A 22543-nucleotide genomic window follows, 5' to 3' on the forward strand; every position below is an offset into this window, starting at 1 on the left:
GGAGAAATTTGTTGAATGTCAAACAGCTGGTGCTCAGTAAGGAGAGGAGGATATCTACAGTGTGTGTTCTGCATAGACCAGAAAATTCAGACACAGCATCACGGGATGAGACCTTTTACAAACGCAAGGACAGATGCCAGGGGAGGGCGTCTATAGGTCAGTCATCCAGTGATGCAGTTTGTCCTCCAGCAGAGGGGAAGGTGAGATTGCATTTTGCCCAAACGAATGCAGCGGAAAAGACTGTCGGCCTTGCATTTTCTCTGTAAACTTGAAAAAAACTGAATCAGCTCACAGGTTAAAGCATGTCCAGCTTTTGAACGACATCACAATGTTATTTAGATCCATAATGAATTCTGTCCCATTTCCTGTCTCGCAACATTCACAATGTTTATGCTGAATCTTAATTATAGAGTTGTTGTCTATCTGTCGGCTAATCTTGCTTTGTGTTGGATGCACTACTCAGTGATGGAAAATGAATTCATCTCCAATGAGAGAATCCATTACGGCTATGTCAGTCTACAGCAGATGAGTTGTGTTGTGATGGTGTCACATTCATCGGATTAAACAAGTTTATGTGCCGATGATGCCGACTAAAACTCAAACTAACATTTTGCTCCAGTCTTCCCATCTTCTCTGTGAATTATTTGTGACAAACATATTTTGTTAGCTCGAACTGCACTGAAATATTGCTGTAACACGACAATCAGTGATTACATCTAAATTTGTTTGAACTGTTGTTTGATGCTTCTGCAAAACTATAAACAGCTTAGACTGACAACAAATGAACCATAAATTGACTAAAACACGGTTTTGCATAAATTTTGCCACTGCCACTGATGCACGCTTTTGTTTAATTGATTCAAGAATTTCATTGATACCTGTCTTAATTTGAAAAAAAAAGAAGCAAAAACAAAACAAAAATTAGAGGTTTTACTTATTCAGCAAAGACAGGATTAGTGCTGTGGAGCACAGTGGTGGCTTTGGTTGACTGACATTCAATTGTCATGCATTGTTCTTTCTCTTTCCTCTCCCTTACCTTCATCGCTGAATAACAACAGCTATGAAAACCAATCTGGTCTTCTTCCATGAATGCAATTTGACCCGAACATGACATCGTTGTCTGAAGCCAATGAAAACAATGTCACATTCAATTCAGTCAATACAAATGACAATAAAACAAAAACATCTCATATGCTAATGACTCTGCTTCTTTCCTAATGGTGAGGATGGAAAAATAGAAGCAGTTTGTCATTTTTTTGCGACATCGAAATTTGACAATTTATAAACAATCACATGTTCACATAAATTGACTATATTAAAGGTCCCATGTTTTACCCTTTTTTTTTTTTTCCAGTGTTCTATTTGCAGTATTGATATCCATAAGAAGATGTTTTTGTGGTTTTAAGTACCAAAAATACAATATAGTTTTACATCTCTGAAGCTTCTCTCTGGAGCTCTACCAGGAACAGGGTCTTTTGTGTCTGTGTCTTTATGGCACATTGATATTGACACATGACCCATTCGGCTGATTGGCTGATTCTTTTCTGAGTGATGAACTCTCTGGCCAACTGCAGTTTTTCTTTGATCTTGTTGCTTACTAGTTACTGAAACAGAATGACCACTTTGTGTTTTCTTTCACATAAAAGTTGTGCTGAGGGCAGACATATGACATGAGGACGAGTTTGTGACATCGAAACCTTATAGAAGTTCAACTGGCTTGTCGCTGAATATGGACTTTCGTAATTTCTCCTTGGACTAAGCGTTTTGACACATTCATAGTATTTATATGGCACCTATCTTTTCCTAAAAAAAAGGAAGTCTGGATATAAATAAAATTACAAAATACGGGACCTTTAACAGAACCCACAGTGTGTTGTGGTCATTACAGATCACTGTCATCTTACAGATCATTATGAGAGAAAGGACGCATTGTTTTTCCCCAGATTTTTCTAAATGGGCATCACAGCTGGGAGCTCAAAGTTGTCTGAATCATTTTATTATGTAACTTTTTGATTGTGTTTTAGTTTTGTTCACTGTTTTGAAAGAGTTAGACACAACCTGCCTGGTTCCTGTCCCCAAGAAGAAGACTCCATCTGGCCTCAACGACTACCGTCCGGTTGTGAAATCTTCTCTGGACCCTCTGCAATTTGCGTACCAGCCTCGTGTGGGAGTGGACGACGCCATCATCTACCTGCTGCAACGAGCTCAGTCTCACCTGGATGGAACCGGTGACTCTGTGAGAATCACTTTCTTTGATTTCTCCAGTGCATTCAACACCATCCAACCACTGCTGCTGAGTGAGAAGCTGCGGGTGGTGGGGGTGGACACGTCCACCGTCTCCTGGATCACTGACTACCTGACAGGCAGACCACAGTTTGTCCGTCTGGGCAGTGTGCTGTCTGATACGGTGGTCAGTGGTACTGGAGCTCCTCAGGGAACTGTTCTGTCTCCCTTTCTGTTCACCTTCTACACTACTGACTTGCAGTACAACTCAGAGTCCTGCCATCTGCAGAAGTTCTCTGATGACTCTGCAGTGGTCGGGTGTATAAGGGACGGACGGGAGGATGAGTACAGGGCAGTAGTGGAGGACTTTGTGGAGTGGGCGGGAAGAAATCACCTGCTCCTGAACGTGGCCAAGACCAGAGAGATGGTGGTCGACTTCAGGAGGAAGGCGACGGCTCCACAACCGCTGAGAGTTCTGGGAGAGGAGGTGGACATGGTGGAGGAGTACAAGTACCTGGGTGTGTCCATCGACAACAGACTGAAATGGAAGACCAACATCAATGCTGTCTACAAGAAGGTGATGAGTCGACTCTTTTTTCTGAGGAAACTTCGATCCTTCAATGTGTGCAGCATGATGCTGGAGATGTTCTACCAGTCTGTTGTGGCCAGTGCTTTGTACTTCGCTGGGGTCTGCTGGGGGAGCAGCATTGGAGCCGGTGACACCAACAAACTCAACAAGCTGGTTAAGAAGGCCGGCTCCATCATCGGCTACAAACTAGATAGTCTGGAAAAGGTGGTGGAGAGGAGGACGCTGATCAAACTATTGTCCATCTTGGATAATCCTGTCCACCCTCTCCACCACCTGCTGCAGGGACAGCGGAGCACTTTCTCTAAAAGATTCCTCCAGCTCCGCTGTCACAAGGACAGATACAGGAGATCATTCCTGCCCACTGCAATAAGACTTTACAATAACTCACCTCTGGCAAAATCCATCACAGTACAATAACACTGTTGACTGTGTTTCTTGGTTGCTTGTATATTATATGTATATTATATATATAGATATATACTGTACCGTATGTATATATATATATATATATATATATATATATATATATATATATATATATATGTTGACTGTGTTTATTGGTTTGTTGTATATAATATATATAGATATTTAATGTACTGTATATATACTGTATGTACTGTGCATTTTATATTTTATATTTATATTTTTTATTTTATTGCTTTTCTATTATATTATTCTATTCTATTATTATTTTATTCTATTGTTTCTATTATTGCTCCTGTACGTATGCTGTTGTGGCGAAAAAATTTCCCCTCGGGGATTAATAAAGTATATACCTACCCTACCTACCTACCTACCTAAAATCATCAAATAAATTGTTATGAATACTGTGAATGCAGTCCAATATGGTTTACAAGGTGCTGTAATTGTCTGCAACTGAAATGATTACTTTGAGCAGCTGCAACGTGAGCAGAGGGCCATGGCTGTCTGAAAGTGTAAGCTGCCGGCTGGTTATAGGTTTTGACAGCACTATCCTCATTTTGGACGCTACACCAGAAATGTATCAAGGGTAGAGGCCCATTTGGAGCCCAACATATTTGACTATGCATTTTGATATTGTACAGGGTTCCTTGATGGGGTAACATGTAAACAAGATGGCATAGCTAAGGCTAATTTTCTTCATGAGGCCATTATGTTTAATAGTCAATGTTACTTAACTGTGTGCAGTGGAGGACTGTCTGCAGGTTTTCCTCCCAACCAAAAACATCAGTGGGGAATTTCACTGATTAGTTGCTCCACTCTGGCTGAAGTTATGCTAATCAATGAAATTACTTACACTCTAGACCAATGAGCCAGCAGAAAGCTCCGTCACAGACATTTCTTTGTTGTGAAATATAACTTGATTTTCACTTTCTGCTGTTACCAGGTACAATAAAGCAGAAAAAAACCCTGTAATTACGGAAGTCATGCTTACGCATTCCCCAACTATGCCACAGACTGGCCGAGATGGCCTACATTTCACTGAGCACTGTGTAGATCTACAGAGTGGCCCGCTGTTCGTTCTGAGCACAGATTATATTCATACTTTGCAATGACTTTGTAAAGATATTGTAAAGTTTGGAAAAATAATGAAAACTCATGAAAAATAACACTGTAACAGACAAGCAACAATCAATCAGCCTCTAATGTCGGACATCAATAAATTATGTAACATTTTAACATGTACATGAAATAAAATATTGTGTATGAACAATTGGACAAAGCCTAATTTGCTTTTTTTTTTTAAATACTGTATGAGATACATGTTCTTACAAAGGGTGATGAAAACATTCAGAGACTGCCCGTGTTGCAAGCAAACGTAGCGTGGCACTGTGATGTGCACGAAGCTGTAACCTTTATGAGTAAGTATTTCATGTTCCGTCGCTTGATCAACATCAACACCTCTGTTACACACGTTTTTGTGACCAACATGAACATATTTTACATCTGCAATTTCGCCATGGACCTGAAACTTGAGCAGAGAAACCTTGAAATTCTGTGTCAACATTTCGATAAAACAAAGATGTCGCAGGGAGCAAAATCCATTTTAGTAGGTGTAGTGGTCATTGTCATAGAGAAACTTGAGACTTGTGAACAGGCGTATCGTTATGTCGTTGAACCAAGGAGCAATTGCACCACAGTTCAAGTCATTTGTACCACGTTTTCTCTCAGAAGTCTCAGAGCGTCACATTTGGATTTGGAAGATTTCACGTCACAAAGCTCTGCGGATGACAACGAAAACCCACCAGTCAGTGACGTTCTTCCCCTTCTGATGTCACTCAAAACACCTCGCCCGGCTCATTGTCTCAATGCTGTAGGCATTCGAATGGTCTTCATTACCAATTTCCTGAGTTTGACACAAAATTTGACATGCGCTTTATGCTCAAGTCCATGGCGCAGAAGCACCTTCACCAGCGGTCAGAAAAATGTGTGCAATTCAGGTGCTGATGATGATCATGTGAAGAAACTTGGAATATTTACTCATGAATCTCAAAGCCTACCCCTGCTCTGTTCACGTCATAATGTTGCACTTTTTGATCAGCCCTCGTATTCATCCATCCATTATCTAAACCCGGTTTATCCTGAACAGGGTCACAGGGTGCTGGAACCTATCCCAGCTCACTTTGGGCAAAGGCAGGGTACACCCTGGACAGGTTGCCAGTCCATCACAGGGCCAACACAGAAAGACAGACAGAAACAAAGACCATTCATGCTCTCATTCACACCTAAGGGCAATTTGTAGAACCACCAATTAACCTGACACGCATGTCTTTGGATGGTGGGAGGAATCCGGAGCACCACTGTGCCGCCTCCTCGTATTCATTGTAGAAATAAAGAATAATTTCAAAATTTTGTTTTGGTTCAGTCAGCAGTGGTGCATCATATGAATCTGTAACTCAGTAAGCTAGAGACAAAATCAAACAGTCAGTAAGCCAATCACAGAGGCAGACTAGTCCATTACGTACTCAACTGACCACCCAACCAAACAAAAACATATTCTGTTGAAGAAGTTGACAGCTGCAAAGCCACAGTGACAATTCCTCTTCAACACACTGTCCAGCCATATCCTCATCTGTTTTTGTGACTTGATTTCTTGAAAACTTGTGCCTTACGCATCCCAAATACCCTTTTACTCCTTTTTTTTTCACTGCCAAGAATCAGTTAATCAGAAAACTTGCAGATGTCCAATCATTCAGCTTCGGGTACAGTTTAGTCAATTACAGTAAACCAGCCATCCAGTTATCCAGTGAACCCGTCAGACTGGTGAGTTTGTGCTCATGGAGCATGACAGTGTTTCCACACACCAATTACAGTGAGACAGTGGTACAGCTGTGTGGTGGCTTGGCACTCAGCCACAATATAAGTACCACTATCGATTTTCAGAGAGGGAGTACATGAGGAGAGGGGACAGTTATGCATAGTAAGAGAGGAAGGTGCAGAAAAAGAAAAAGACATAGATTCACTCCCATCCGAAGTCTTACTGTTGATGTAATAATGCATGCAGTAACATTAAAGTGCGGGTTTGTTTGTGTGTCTGTGTTCGTATATACACAGTGAAAAAACAGAGCAACAGTACACAGGAGACTGAGATGAAACGTGACAGGCCTCCCTCATTCCTACTCTTTCTTTCCCTCTGCTCCCTCTTCTGATCCTCCTAATTATTACAGTTTGACAGTGCAGGAGAGGAATAAATACAGAGAGCGAGGGTAAGAGACAGGCAGAGGGAAACAGAGAAGAAAATCGCTTTTGCAACAATGAAATGAGACCGAGAGGCACACAGAAAACAGAGATAGGGGGAGAGTTTCTAAAGCAGCTTATCCAGCCTATTCTATGTTAATGAGGGTATAAAGTTATTAACTTAATGGAGCCAAGATACTATATTTTACTCTAAAACAGAAACCACAAAGTTGCAGAATTACCCACAATTCCCTTAACCACTGCAGCAGACAAAAAAGCCGGCATGGCTGGAATACACTTAAAGAGTACATTACACTTAATGTACTGGCGAGTGTAACTGTATAGAACATCAGAACAACATGCATTCATTTCAAAGCACTTTGTCACACATCAGACATAGAAAAACTCTTCATGCAAACATTTAATCACTGCATATATTAAAACACAAAAACCAGAAACAACACTTTGAAAACAGACTTAAAAAAATAAAATAAACAGCTAATGCAAACCAACATCAAAACTTCAGAAAAACTAACAGGAATAGTTGATTTTTTTTTTTAACCTTTTATTTTTGCAAGTAATATGAGAATAATATTAATCTTTATGGGTAAACAAGTTTGCAACCTAAAAAAAATCTAGAAGACTTAATATTTAAATTTTTTGGATGTGAAAATAGGCATACATTGTTAGGTAACGCACTCATTATAATAAGTCTATAAGATGATAATGTGTCATTATTTTGCTTAGAGCTTGTTCTGCTTCCCTCATGTGGCCACAGAATAAAAATATTAATGCTATTTTTCTGAAGTACATTGCTGGAGTCATCAGCATAAAGACTGGTGACAGCGGGGAGCAGTTGCCCTTCCTCTGACCAAACTTAAACAATGCAGCATTCAAATTGGTTTGTGTTCAATATTCTTTACAAAATTACAAATATGGAAAAAAAATGTAGTCTGCTCAGATCTTTTTGTAACAGTAGCACCTGTTGAAAGCACTGTTTAGGTTCCTAGTAGTAAAGAGGCTTTGTAAACCCAGAGTATGTGTCCTACATGCAGGTACTTCACTTTGAAATTACGGTGCATTCTAGAAAGCCCTTGTTTAGCTCAAGTACTTACGGCCAAGAGTATCTGCAGCGAAGAATGAGCCACCTCTATGAACTGGAAATCCATCAGACAGCCAGATATAGATATATATCGGTGGTCCTCGGGTGCCCAGGAGGGAGGAGGGGTGATAGGTGTCACCCTGCACCCTGGGCCGTTCTCCATCCACCAGGAGCGATGCATGGACAGGTTGAACGTCAGGACAAGGTCAGAGTCCTGGCAAAACAGACCGACAGAAAGAGAGTTGAATTACATCCTCAGACAGAGGACAGAGTAGAAACAAGGCTGAATGTCAAGGCAGGTTTTAACCAGGTTTTAATACAAACCAAACAGTTTCATTTTAGATGGAGAGGAGATGAGAGGTTTGAGCTAAAAATAGATGTATTATTCCAATGATGTGGGATCATTCGGATTAGAACTGAATCATGCACAGGTGAGGTTAAAACAATGACAATAAGGTGGCGTGCTAACTTGCCAAACAAAGATGGGGACATGGTCAGCAGATAAACTACAGCACGTTAACTCTTGGTCTTGTTGTTCTATAAATATTGAGACATTTTCCTGCCTTTATTTATTCAGTTTGTCCAACACAGCATTAACAGTCCCATCACTGGTAGAGGTCACTTAGAATTATCACACTTTCTGTCACACGTTATTTTAGTTCCACTTCAACCAAATAATAATGGCCCTTGCAGCTCCAATGCGGAGCATCAGCTCAGGCTCCTCCTCATTCTCGTTAATTCTCATAGATGCACAACAAATCAGTTACGACTGTCTTCTTGGTTTAAATGTTATGACTCCACTTAGCATTGAGAGACACAGATCATAACACAAACAAGCCATTCAAACCACCCGAACGCCACCACACATATTTGTTCATGCAATGCTTTGCCATTAGTCAAATAAAAATGCAGTTTAAAAGCATTCTGAAAAGCAAATATGGCTTTTAACACATCTATTTACCGGGACATTTAAAAAAAAAAGATAAAACTATGATTTTCTTGTGTTTATCTATACAAATTTTTATTAGTTTTTGTTTCAAGAAAGTGAGCCATCGGTGGTTTGATGTTACTGACATGGTAGATAAAACAACAACCTAAAAGAAAGTATAGAGTATAAGTAGTAAAGAAGAAGTAAAGAGTATACAAACAGCAGTTGCAGTGTGGGGAACTCACTAATTTTCAACAGGAATATACTGTCAGTGTTTAAATTCACTTACTGGAAAATCTTTAAATAGAAATTTAAATAGAGATTTTCCATTGACATTAACATCATCCGATTCCGCTCTGTATGCTCCACTTCATCTTTACCTGTCCCTCTTATCCTCCCACCTCATCCACACTTGACTCTGTCACCTCCCTCCATACCGTTACTTCGTTTTCCCTCTTTTTTTTGTAGTCATTCATATTGCGGCCTCCCGTTCCTCTCCTTCTCACCCCCTCCCCTACTTTCCACCCCTCTTTTTCTTCCTTGTTCTCTCTCTATTTCAGCATAATGAGTAAATGCCTCATTAGCACCAAGCTCTGATTAATGCCATCTCCCCTTGTTGTGCTCCTCTTTTTAATGAGGAAAATCTCTTTAAATTTCTCTCCTGCTCCCTCACTGCCATCACTCTCCCTCGGTCTGTCACTGCCCTGTTGCACATCCTTCTCCCTCTCTGTTTATATGTCTTTACTGTTTGCATCTCTCTTCTTTCTTTGCCTTTCACTGCTCTCACTCTCTTTACTTCTGTTAAAGTAGTCATAATTATTGCAGTACAGTTTCATCCATCAGTACTTTCCTAATGAGCCTCTTAAAAAGGCGCACACACACAAACACAGAAGTAATTCTCAGTGAAAAGCTGAATTTGGCAAAATGTCATGCAGACCTGGCAGGCTGCACTGCTAGTAATTCTGTAATATCTGCTCACTTTGTGAAGGCAATAAAAATAGCAAAAAGGATTGAACTCAAAGTCAGCCAAGGTGTTTGGCAAAGTTTGTGGTGTTAACCAGCTGTGGAATATGGGATTAAAAAAGCTACAGCTTCAATTCAACTTGAGAAAATGACAGACCAGCACGAATTAATTTACATAAAAAACTAAAACTTAACTACAGCTACAGCTTCAATTCAACTTGAGAAAATGACAGACCAGCACGAATGAATTTACATAAAAAACTTAAACTTAACTTAAATGATAAAATACATTAAATAGGGTTTTCCTTAGGATTCTAGATGACTTAGGTCAAGGGGGGTGGGTTGTGGGTGGTAGTTAAAAACTATGCATTTCACATAACATTGCACTATTACCAAAATATTTATTTATTTATTATATATAAATATATTATATTTATTTGTGCCATAGGAAAATAATAATGACCACAAAAAAAAAAGGTAAACAAGGATTATAGTGAATGGTACATTTTCTCATTCTCCCATAGTCAACACTGAAAACAGTTTTTTTTTTCTGTTCATTTGGTTTATTCGCAGTGAAAACTTGGGTGCAGAGTGTCAGTGTTTTAATGGGAGGAAAAACTTCAAAATGTTCAAAATGAGAGTAAAAGTAACAGCAATAAGCAAAACTGCAGGGCAGGTAAACCTGCTTTAAGATTCAATATGCCTGCTTTATGCAAAGAGATTGACATTTAAAACAAATATGCTAATCAGCCTTTGTGCCTGGTGAATTTGATGAGAAGAATGACACCACTCATATATCTGTACAGCAAATACAACCCTACAGCCGGGAGACCATTAACATGCTCAGGATAAAGACTAGAAACAGGGAAAATGTTAATAAAATATACCTCCAAACATCTCTAAGGTATCACATTATACTTTTTCTGTTAAATATGGATAAGAATGTGCCTAATTAGTGAGCTTTAGAGGTTTTGGGACCAGGGTTTCATTAATCTTTGGACAGAGCCAAGACTGCTGCTCCTCCCTGTGTAACAGTCTCCATGCTAACCTGTCACCCTGAACTCGATTTTTCCTGCACTGAAGAAACATCATCATGAGATCTTGTTGTCTAGTTCAACTCTTTCACACTAATATAAAAAACAAGAACGACTCCTTGTCAAACAAGTTACACCTTTCTGTTTCCTGTTTCCACTGATCCATGTTTGAGTATCCCGTGCCTGTGTAGTGAGCGTCGTTAAGGTTACACGGTCCGTACGATAGCTCGGAACTAGACAGGTGCTGCTAATGAAAAAGTGTATTATCTCCTTTCTTTTCATTCAGCTGCAGTGAGCAGCCATAACAATAATCTGCCTTTGCAGATGGAAAAAAAAAAAATTCATCAGAAATGATTTCCCTAAACCATGAATAATCCAAATATTAAGAGTCGCCGTGTTCGCAACCTCTGCGAAGGATTTGGAGACAAAGCTCAAACTACTCCACACTCAACAGTGGAATACGAAACAATTACATTGCAGCTGTGTACGGCATTGATATATTGATCTTATATTGTGGAATTTATTTAGCAATGCGGCTTTTAACACACTAAGAAGATGAAGCCATAGCTCCAAAATAATCTTGAGATATTAATCTGTGTAATAATGAATGGGCTGTTTGGTTCGCAACCTCGTACGAAAAATGTTGGCTCGAGTTGTATTCATATTTCCTACTGTATGTGTGTGTGTGTGTTCGTTACCAAGCGCCATTTCCAAATGTTCTCCAGCCTCTCCACATCTTTCCTCCACATATTTCTTCCCATTTTCTGTCTGTCTCTCTCTCTCTCTCTCTCTCACACACACACACACACACACACACACACACACACACACACACACACACACACACACACACACACACACACACACACACACACACACACACACACACACACACACACACACACACACACACACACACGCAATAACACACAGTCTATAATTTCCAGTGTGTTCGCTGAGGATCATGCTCTCAGGTCTTTGTCTCTGACTGTGGGCTAGTGCCGCTTCAGTGAACCACATCTGTTGCTGCTCTTCCCCTCTCTCTACCTCTTCCTCGTCTTTCTGCCTCTGCCCCCCCCCCACTCTCTCTCTCGCTTTCTCCTTCTCTCTCAATTTCCCCTCAATTTCCCACCTCTGTATTTTCCTTTGTCTTCCACTCCCAAGAGGTAAAGGAATGGAAGTGGAAAAGAACATTCACAACGCTCTTTCCTCTGATGGTTTGACAGTCAACGAAGAGGGACTGATGCTCTTATAATGCTACCTGGAGCCGCAGGGACACCTCGACAATTAAAACAACAAAATCAAACAAAAATGGCATTTTCAGTTTTCACATTTCTAACATAAAAAAAAACCAACCTATAAACTTTGAGAGTGTGTGACAAAAAGGTACTTGGAAATGAACAATGAATAACTTGATGCTAACATGTTTTTTTCTAATATATTAACCGTTTTCCATTTGTACAATATGTTGAGGTCACAATCCTCTGGACTAAATGTAGATGGGATGTTATCAACTGCGTCAATTTATTGGTTCTAAGTTGATTGAACAAAAATACAGATCTGAGTAAAAATGTTCAAGGCACTGAGATTGACTGAGATAATGTCAATAATGGATGAATGGATGGGTGAGTGGATGGATGGATAAACAGGTGAATGGGTGGGTTGATGAAGGAAAGGCCTTTGGGAGGGAGGGCCAGTTTTTCCCCACGAGTGCTTCAATATCTGCTCCCAGGACAAAAACACACACACACACACACACACACACACACACACACACACACACACACACACACACACACACACACACACACACACACACACACACACACACACACACACACACACACACACACACACACACACACACACACACACACACACACACACATCTATAACACAAACTGTCTCTAAAAACACAATACAAGCTCCAGCAGTCATGTAGTGAGACAGACATACAAACAGAAAGATAGACAGACAGACCACAACAGTCCCCCAGACCTTCAGGCTAGAGGGCAGATAATCAGGAAGGGGCCATTATTAGTTTTATTCTCTCTAAAGTCCATTTTTCACTCTATTTCACTCTCTATCAGTGGCTCTATCTTCTTTTTCCATCATTTTCTCTCAACATTTTCTATGTTATTTCACACCAATATAATCAGTCACGGTGCATCTCCTTACATTGTTTTGCTGTGATTTCCCATGGGTGTTAGATGAGGCCTTAACCCATAATGCTTCAAGCACTTCTCTCCTATCAGATTGGTTGGGGGTGTTAGGGAATTGCGTGTGTGTGTGTGTGTGTGTGTGTGTGTGTGTGTGTGTGTGTGTGTGTGTGTGTGTGTGTGTGTGTGTGTGTGTGTGTGTGTGTGTGTGTGTGTGTGTGCATTGTGCTTAGTAGAGATGAAGTCTGTTCCAGAACCTACCCCTGACCTTAACCACACCAAACCCATTACCATCTCTAATCAAATGCCTCAACATAACCCCCTTCAATCTTTCAGTTTGGTGGGCCAATTATAGATCTTCTACCCATTTCCCAGGTGGACTCCACAATTTTATGAGAGGTGGGAGGGGGGGGGTGCTAATCGAAGCTTTCAATGGGCTAATTGTGTGTTTTTGTAAAAAAGTCCTGTCAGAGCTTGTGTTTTATTTCTGTGCACTAAAAAACTAATTATGTGCACATCCCCAAAAAGTAGCTGCATGTCCAGCTACATTGTGGGAAATTACATACAGTATGTATCATAGAGTACTACTGGTGATTTCTATATTGATACAAATTGGGTTGAAAATCTGCAAACTACTCTTTTTAGGAACACAAAAAAAACACGTACATGGCACTGCAAATCAGCTCTACAGAGCGTTTTAGCATCTTTCAGCTTTTATTTTGGCCTGCTACACCTCAGACAAAGTCAGCATCTTGCTGGAGATCATAGCAAAGCATTAAGCGCCCACACTCACCCGAAACATCAAGAAGTACACTCTTAAGGGGTGTTAAAATACAGGCACTAGGAGTTTCACAAGCACAGTACGATATAACTTTATTGCTAACACAGTCAGGCTAAATCCATTATAATTAAGGCTGGAGAATAAAACATGCCATCATCCAAGCCCTGCAACAAGTTTGACTGCAGCAGTCAAGTCACTCAGATCCATTATCTACTGCGGCATACAGCCAATCCGTGCTCAATCAGCTCGCTCTCTTTGAACAAGTCAAAACTCACTCTTGCCGTTGCACATGAAACTATACAGTAACAATGAATAATCTAATCTAATCACCAGTAATAACAGCTCACGGCTCCAATGATGAAATTGGCTGGTAGAAATGTCCCACTAGAGGCGTGTTGATGAAAAAAGGCAATTTCATGCCATGATTTCAACAAATGCATCCATTGATCAAACACAGTCAGGGTTGATGGATTTACTCAGTGAATCAGGGTGGATGTTTTAACTAGAACGCCAATGATTAAATGTGTGGGATCCTCTCATTCATCGTATCAATCGCCGATGCTGAATGAATACTGAAGGGGGTAAAATTAAGCGACTATTAGCATTCAGACCGGCCCTGGCAATCTGTCTTTTACTTTCTTCGGGGAAGAATTGGGTGGTTTGCAGTTTGATTTACCGTCATATTTCTTCTACAATTTATCCAGCAGTAAAATGCGCAACCTGCACTGACAACAGCGACTCCTGATATAAAAGGCACATTTGATTTCTTTTTTTCTCTGTGCTGTATCAGATAAGCGATCCTATCTTCTTGAGAGGTTTTGTTGAACTAACTTTCTGTGTTTCTACTTTTTTTTTTTCCCCCTCGTCCCTGCTTCCCTTCTCTCTTCCCTCTTCTCTGTTGAAAGGGACAGTGATTCACAAGCGACTTCATCCCACAACACATCATCTTCAATAACTCTTATCACACCTTCGCCTGTCTAAACCCCTCTGTCTCTCTGTCTGCTCCTGATGCCTCGCCTCCCGCCTACTCCCAATCTTTCAGTCTTTTTTCATTGCTCTCTTTTTATCCCTTATTCTACCACTTTTCCCATTGGTCACTGCTGCTCTATCTCTCCGTTACCACTCCACGGTGTGTTTGCGAACTGGAATTAGACACCTGGACAGATATGGAAATGAAAATGGCACTGTTTTGAGATTGTCTGGAATCGGTGTGAATATGCAAGTACGTGTCCCTCATATTTCCCTCTGACTGATACAACAAATGACAGGTTCTCCAACTGCTGGCAGAGCATGCAGACACCAGCACACACATGCGTGCACACACCTAACAAACATTTTCACACATACAGTATGCAGAAAAGCATGTGGGACAACCCTCCATCACAGCATCCCACCCCCTCAGTAAATGACTGACAGCTGAGCGTGGTGTATCTGTGTGTCCTCTGACGCCCAGAGGGTGTCTACATCTTTTATGTGACACACTGGACTACTGACAGTTAGCTGTCTGAGAGTGTGTGTGTGTGTGTGTGTGTGTGTGAGCAAGTTGCTGAGAACATGCGAATATGTGTGTGTGTGTGTGTGTGTGTGTGTGTGTGTGTGTGTGTGTGTGTGTGTGTGTGTGTGTGTGTGTGTGTGTGTGTGTGTATGTGTTTGTGAGATGGTGACAGTTCTCTTTCCACAGGCTCCTCTTCCAAATCTGTCAGGGATGCCACATCAGAAATCTTTTTAAGGATGAATTTTATATGGCATTGCTGCTGTTTTAGATAGTGCAGCAGCGAGTGACTGGGAGGATGGGAGGATGGGAGTGTGACACACTGATACATGGTATGAATCTCTGGCTTGAACTCAAATTACTGTCAAGACAGGATGAACACCTTTTCTCGTCTCTGGGGCTCTACAGGGGCCTCAATGGAAAGCAAAGATCCCCATTAGCTAGAACGTTCCATCAAACACAAATGGTTGGAGAGGAAAAAATGTCTTAACAAGAGAGGTGATGAAGCAATTCATCAATCAGTTGTTTAGTAGAATGTTAAATCCAAACAAAGCTTTTTTTTATGGTAGCTGAATAAGAAACAAGGTATGTGTGAAGAACACTAGTTTGTACAGACATGGATGAATTTGTTAATACCCGTAAAAGCTCATGAAAAACTGCACCGTTCCTCTTGAAAAGTGATGCAATTGAAAGCAATTTTCTCATGTATACCTGCATGCTGAGTAAAAACAAAATGTAAAAAAAGATCAATTATTGCTTCTTTTACAGAGGTTATACTAAAATGGCCTTGACGGTTTTGTTGTTAGCCCTAAAAAAAAAATTATAAATAATTGGATTATAGTGATATTTCAAACTATTCTTATCACACATCTGCAATCTTGTAAACAGTCTTTCAGCCCATTAAAATGGAGAAAAGTGGTCAGTCTGTTGTTTGGTATCTTCGTGAACACCAACCTGAACATGTAGCAGAGAGCTGTCTGAATTTGCTGCGTCTGGCAGGGAGGGGCTTTGAATCTGTGATACAATGAAATCTCAAGTCTGTCAAAGCATTCTGGGGCAAAACGTGCTGCCGAGTGTTAGAAAGCTCTGTCTCAGTCACAGTTAATGGGTCCTTTAACAGGACAATGACCCAAAACACACTAAAATCACCCTGCATTCAAAAGAATAAGGGGGCGACACCTTCATTTTCATTATGTACAGTATGAATAAACTCAATCTGCTGATGAGGACTGTTAGTCTGGTTCTAGATTGTTCGCAGCTTCAATTGGAGTTTATAATCTGGAAACTCTGTTCGCATGAAGGTTTGCTCAGCCACTCCGGAGGATGGACCAATCAGTGACCAGAAGGGGTGTTTAAATGTGATGACATTGAAATCAAGCAACACGAGCAAATACTGCAGCATGAACAATTCGTAAAAAAATTTGTAATGACGTTGCATTGCTCATACTGGAGGAGAGTCTGTCGTTAAAGGCTGCTCCGGTAGTTTCAAAATCAACATGAGGTCTATGCCTATTAGATCCAATGACTGAGAATAATCCCCAATTGAGCATGGTCAGACCCTATCAGTTCACAAAGAGAATTTGGGTCTGGTTATACTGGGCAAAACAATGATGTGGTACAGTTGAAATCTCCAGAACAAGAGAATAAATAAACCTGAAGTTGAAACCGTATTATCAACTGCTCTTTCCTTTGTCAAGGAAAACACTGTCAAGCTCAAAATAACTCAAGAATAAAAAAAACAGTGAGTTACCTCTAACGCCGATTTACAGGCCCACTATATGCGTGGGACAATGTCAATGACTCATCGCTGACGTGCTCCAAGATGTCCTGCTAACGCTCAGTGTCACGATGTCACATCAAACCCATTATCTCCATCATGATGATGATCTGTCTGTTCCCCTCGTGTCTGTCCGTCTGGTTGCCTGGCTTCAGGACTTCAAACTGAGCTGACAAACACTGACGCATTTCCGCTCCTCGCTGTCTGCCACTTTTCCGCTCACTGTCTGTGGTTTACTTTCCTCTCCAGAAGAAATGTCACAGGCGTTTTGCAAATTTTATACCTTTACAGGCCTAATGTTTCTGACTTTCCCGCTGTTGTGCCACAAAACAGCAATATTTGCAGTTCATGCGCAGCGTGTTCTGCACGCTTTAAATGACACAACAAACATGGCTGTCATAGTGCATCAAATATGAGAGGAAAGTTGTCTTTGCCTGCAATATTTTCTGTTATGTACATGTAAATGCTAATACATTTATTTCAAATATGAAGCCAGGGCAATCCCTCTCTGACAGTCTGATCAGTGCTCTGATACACTGCTGGATATGGGAAGTAAAATCTGGATATCAAGTCTATAAAACAGAGTGCTGGGACTGAAAAATTACATCAAAGCGACAGTACAAATCCAAGAGTCACTGATAGCATGGCATAAATCAAAGCGAGGCTGGTTGTCACCCTCTTTCATATACAGATGTCAGATCTCTGTAATGAAGAAAAATGGAGTGTGGTGCAATCGGTTTTGTCCTGTGACCCCAAAGTAATGGCCCGAGTGTATAAAGTAATGCATTAAATTGGCGCTCCGTACTGGCCGGTACATAAAGCCCTGCATTATGAGCCACTATTTACCATAAATAGCAGCGCCTTCTTGACAGACCCATGTTTCCCCTAGTCGTGACAAAGGAAATAAATAGGAAGAGAATGAATTAAAAGCAGGCAAGAGATGAAGATGAGCGAGGGTATGGGACAGATTCACATGGCACGTTGCAAAATAACATGAAAAAGACTTGATTATAGGGTGAGCAGAGGGAGAGGAGGGATGAATTACATGAAGATGAAGAGAGTGAGGGAGAGGAGGAGATAGAGGGCACAAAAGAGGGAAGCGGCATCAGAAAGCAATAGTGAGGGGGACTGATAGAAATTTCATTTCTATCACAGTCGTCTTGAAGCACGGCGCATGCCATCATTAGACTTATCAAATACGGGAGAGAAAAGAGGCAGGACTGAGCAGGAAAAGAACATGTCACTATGGTATATACGCTTGTTCCTCTTTGATAAATACGTAAGCCGTATGGTTTTGATCCTCTGTGACCCAAATCTAAGCTGATAGTCTATTTTTGCTGGGCTGTCATGACATTTGATTTCAACTTTTTAACTTATTGTGGTTCTCTTTGATCTCAGTCGGTCTTAATTTAGCCTGATTTAGTCTTGAGCCCGTGAAGTGGACATTTGTGGAATTTTATTGAAATGTCTCAACTACTGGATGGATAATAAAATTTAGCAAAGACATTCATGTTCCATTCAGGATGATTCATAAAAGCTTTGGGGATGACTTAGGTGTCCAAACAGCGCCACTGACAGGTCAAAATCTTGGTTGCTGCATTGGTGCATGTGTTTGACCGATCAACATATAACACACCTAAGTGTTTATGCTTTGGTTATTTTGTTGTTGCCTCTTGTCTTATTTTGTGGTCTGTTATACATTTCCTGTTAGGTAACATTAGTAGCAGAGACATAAGATGCTGTTTAGTTTCCCAACATGTGAACTACTGAAGAATATTTATGTAGCATACAGGATACTAATGAAGCAGTCTGAAACATAACGTGTGATTCCACAGGTGACTGTTGAATATGACTTTGAATTAAAACAAAAAGAAAAAAAAGATTTGTTGATTTGTCTGTTGTTTACATTATTCATGATTTTTTTTAAAATTCTTTGATAAAAACAGTAATGCATTTCATAAAGTCCTTGTTTTCATAGTTAACTATTTATTTTGTTTTTGTAATGGAAAATGGTTCTCATTTAATATTATTTCTCAATATTTCTCCACTTAATGTGTCAAAAATAATGACATGCTAGTAAAATGATGCTCATTGTTATGCTAACAAACACAATGACAGACACTATACTAACAGCAGCAGTTTTGTTTGACATGGTTCAGTCCTTCAAACACAAATCTGGTTTTGGAGAATTTCTTTGTCCTGAACCAAGTGGAAACAATCACAGACACAGCGCTACTTGTTTTACATGTGGTCCAGTGTAATAATAGCCCTCAGGTCAGTAAACAAGTCCTGGAATGGTGGGTGATGGATTTGTATCTCATGTACAACAGCTGGTGAATCCGATCAGGGGGGTGGAGAGAAGCGGGACTTTGTGGCTCCCCTCTCCCTCAGTAAGTGGGTCAAGGTGAATGTGCCCTTGAGCGAGGTGCACGCAAACTGCTCTGGTCATAAAAACAAGCTGTTCAGCAGCTGGTTTGTGTGTGCTTCTCTCTGATTGGTCAGCGGGTAATTGATAAAGGTGTCGCTAATTAACTGCCTGCTTCACCCTCATTACAAACCAGATGTGTTGATTTTGGACAGGAGGCTTTTTAAAAGATTTTTTTCTTATAAAATAAGGAGAAATATGAGACTCATTATTTTACAATAAAATAAAAATGACACGTGGAGATATAATTTCTTTTATGGTATTATGCCCATTATTGTGCTGCTTTCCCACATGTTTCTACCTTGCTCTCCAGCTTCTAAGATGGCAGACATGCGTGTATTTTCAGTGTGAATCAAAACAAAACCCAAACAGCAGTTCCCTGTTTTCCCAACTGTGCTGTATTTTGTAGCCATTAAAAAAACTACGCCTGGAGGACAACACAAGGTGTAAATATCATTAAAATCAGAGATCAGTGAAGCTGCAGTTTCCAGGCAGAAGGTGGAGGGATTTTATACAACTGTTGACTCACTGTAAAACTTCTGGAGACAGTCTGGATGGCAACAAAACTTAACAAGACACGTGTGTGTGTGGGAAGAGCATAGAGTGTGTGAGTGCGATGCAGTACAACAGGAGGTGACTTGAGTCCCAACAAATCCTAATTATGATCGGAAAGATGGGAAAATCAATAAGATGTGGATTAGAATAGGGGATATATATGGTGCTGTAATTTTGTGTGATTTATTAAACTGATAGAGAACATGTTACATAACTGTCCAATAAACTGAGTAAATCCAGCAAATTGTGGTGGGAAAACTAGTTTTTTCTTTTAACACCACAGCACAAAGTGTAATCAGCCATAATCAGCATTCCCATCAACTGATTTCTTCTGTTTATGGAAGCTCTGATTGGCCTTAATTAATTGTCCAATTTCATAATCTGTATTTAAAATCAACTAATTTTGAATGTGGAGAGGTGAAACTTTTGGGCAGTGAGTCTGAAACAACTTGAACAACCTCAATGCAAAATGCAATGGCAATGGAATAAAACTGCCATGCTTACACATCATCACATGAATGCCTTGGTGAGACTTGTACACTTCATGATGGATCATGTAGCTAGCTAATCGTAAACAAGCCAAATTTATATGCAAACAAAATCATTAGAGAAGGTCATTGATCCACCTGCTCAAAACCACTTTGGGAGCCATATGTTGAAAATCTAATCTTTACACGTCTCAAGTGTAACTGAGTCACTAACCAGTTAAACTGGTCCTGCTCCTGTGATTAGTTACATTAAAATTAATCTAATCTGACCTCTACCGTCAGAGGAGACAGGAACCAAGCCATCTCAGCACCTTGCTGTCAGAGTAGAAACATTATTCCAAAGGCTTTTATAATACAGGACTTATATTACTTCATCCATGAGTTTTGCCCTGAGTAGACTTTGGCTTTTAGATAGCACATCAAGAGAATAACAATCTGGTTGTCATCCGTGATGCCAATCTGGGTTTGCATTAGTTTATAGATAGTTCGTCTCAAAGATTATTCTCTTCAAGCATCTTTTAATCTCACAGTTTTGGGTGCATTATCACCCTCCTCTGGACTGGAGTTTACACAGATTTCTATTATGTATGTCAAAACCTAGATGGATGTAATAATATTTATGATGGGCTAAATATAAATGACAATATCTTGCATGAAAAATAATTGCATTATTGTAGTATATTTTCTTATTTTGAACCCAAATCCCATGAAATACCAAAAAAAAAAAAGCTACTAGTTTCAATATTTTCCAACATCATACCCTGACTATGGCTCTCAACCCCAAACCATTGATCCCTAGTGATAATATAAAAACATGGGTCACAAAATTGCACTTTTATTATTAGTATTATTATATTTGGGCTAAATAGCTGTATATTGGGACATACATTATTCAAACCAGAATAATAATTGTTGAATTGTTGGGTTTCTCTGTATAATATTATAAAGTTCTGCTGTAAGGATTTTAATGTGTAAAGTGCCATGAAATAACCTGTATTGGGATTTGGCGCTATATAAATAACATTGAATTGAATTGAATAACTATTTTCAGCTGAATAGTAATACACATTTAGCATGATAGTGAGTATTAATGGCAGCAGTACTGTATGAGTGAGTGGCTCCCATATTCATGTTAATAAGGGAACATCTCATTCAGTGCAACAGTGTGGCTCAAGTGAGTGTTATTAAAATATTTTGGACAACAATGGGGGTCTATGGTACAGAGGAAAAGGATATATCAGGTTTACAGCAAACATTTGTTAACATTGTTAGTTTTGGCCTGTTTTGGGGTTTTATAGAATATTTCCCAGTCTCAGTCTTGCGTCAAAATTTTGATATGAAACAGTTGCAAAAGGGACCTTTAAGAAACACCTTTAAACAGCAGAAATCCTGCATGTAATAATGCTGTAATACCGTAGAGTTCGAATTAGTTCAGTGAGAGTGGCTGTTATTCTGGACATGCACAGTAGAAGACATGAAAAGGCTGCAGAAATAATGCAAGAAAAAGTTTCCTTACTCGGGATAGATCTCCAACCTCCAGGTAAAAACAGATGATGAAAACATTCCAGGTCATCCACACGACGAGCCAGGCTGCGTACTGCAGAGAGGTGAAGAGAGAGGGAAGTGAGACGCAGACGAGATCTGACAGGCCTTTGTTGGAGAATTAAAAAAGCATGTTCATGTCTTGCATTTGGAGCGAGAGAGATGGAGAGGAAAGACAGAGGGAGGCTTCACTTTTGATGTTGTTAAGATGCAGGGAAACAAAAACAACTGCGAAAAGCGCAACCAATCACTTAAATCAAACCAGACAGGGAAATAAACTGAATAGCAGCACAATGTGTGTGTGTGTGTGTGTGTGTGTGTGTGTGTGTGTGTGTGTGTGTGTGTGTGTGTGTGTGTGTGTGTGTGTGTGTGTGTGTGTGTGTGTGTGTGTGTGTGTGTGTGTGTGTGTGTGTGTGTGTTTGTGCATAAAAGAGTTATAGGAAAGAATGAGTGAATGATGGATGAGGGCAGAATTTACAATCTTAGATCAAATCTTTGTTTTCTGTCATTATCTGTATCATGTTTATAAATATTATATGTACATGAGGGGGGGCATGTGGAGGCCTGCAGTCACTTTGGGAACTTCTGAAAGGTTTCTGAAATATTTAATATTTTATCGACAAGTACTGCAGATGGAAAAAAAAAAAGACAAATTATCCCACTTTTCTTTGAAATTCTTCAACATTTCTTATATGTATTTGGAGGATAAGTGGTTTGTCTGTACTTATAGTCCAGTTAAATATGTGACCATGATACCGTTTTCATGGATGGCAATGCTGTGAGCCCTACAAACTACAAACTTGGTATAAAAAAAAAAAAAAAAATCTT

At 40.0% G+C, this 22543-nt stretch overlaps 1 protein-coding gene across 1 annotated transcript in view; it reads right to left on the bottom strand.

Annotated features, from left to right (window-relative positions):
* Positions 1–22543, bottom strand: part of nkain2 (sodium/potassium transporting ATPase interacting 2) — an 85007-nt gene that overhangs the window by 20394 nt on the left and 42070 nt on the right. The window contains exons 3-4 of the mRNA XM_069714372.1: positions 21690–21770; positions 7585–7785 (exon numbers count right to left, since the gene is read on the bottom strand). Of these exons, the coding sequence (XP_069570473.1) occupies positions 7585–7785; positions 21690–21770 (282 nt within the window). The remainder of the gene's footprint in view (positions 1–7584; positions 7786–21689; positions 21771–22543) is intronic.

The sequence above is a fragment of the Brachyistius frenatus genome, unplaced genomic scaffold (assembly GCF_029030835.1).
Source record: "Brachyistius frenatus isolate BFR_SWC_R1_liver_20210118 unplaced genomic scaffold, ASM2903083v1 Contig_130, whole genome shotgun sequence".
Taxonomy (NCBI): Eukaryota; Metazoa; Chordata; class Actinopteri; family Embiotocidae; genus Brachyistius; species Brachyistius frenatus.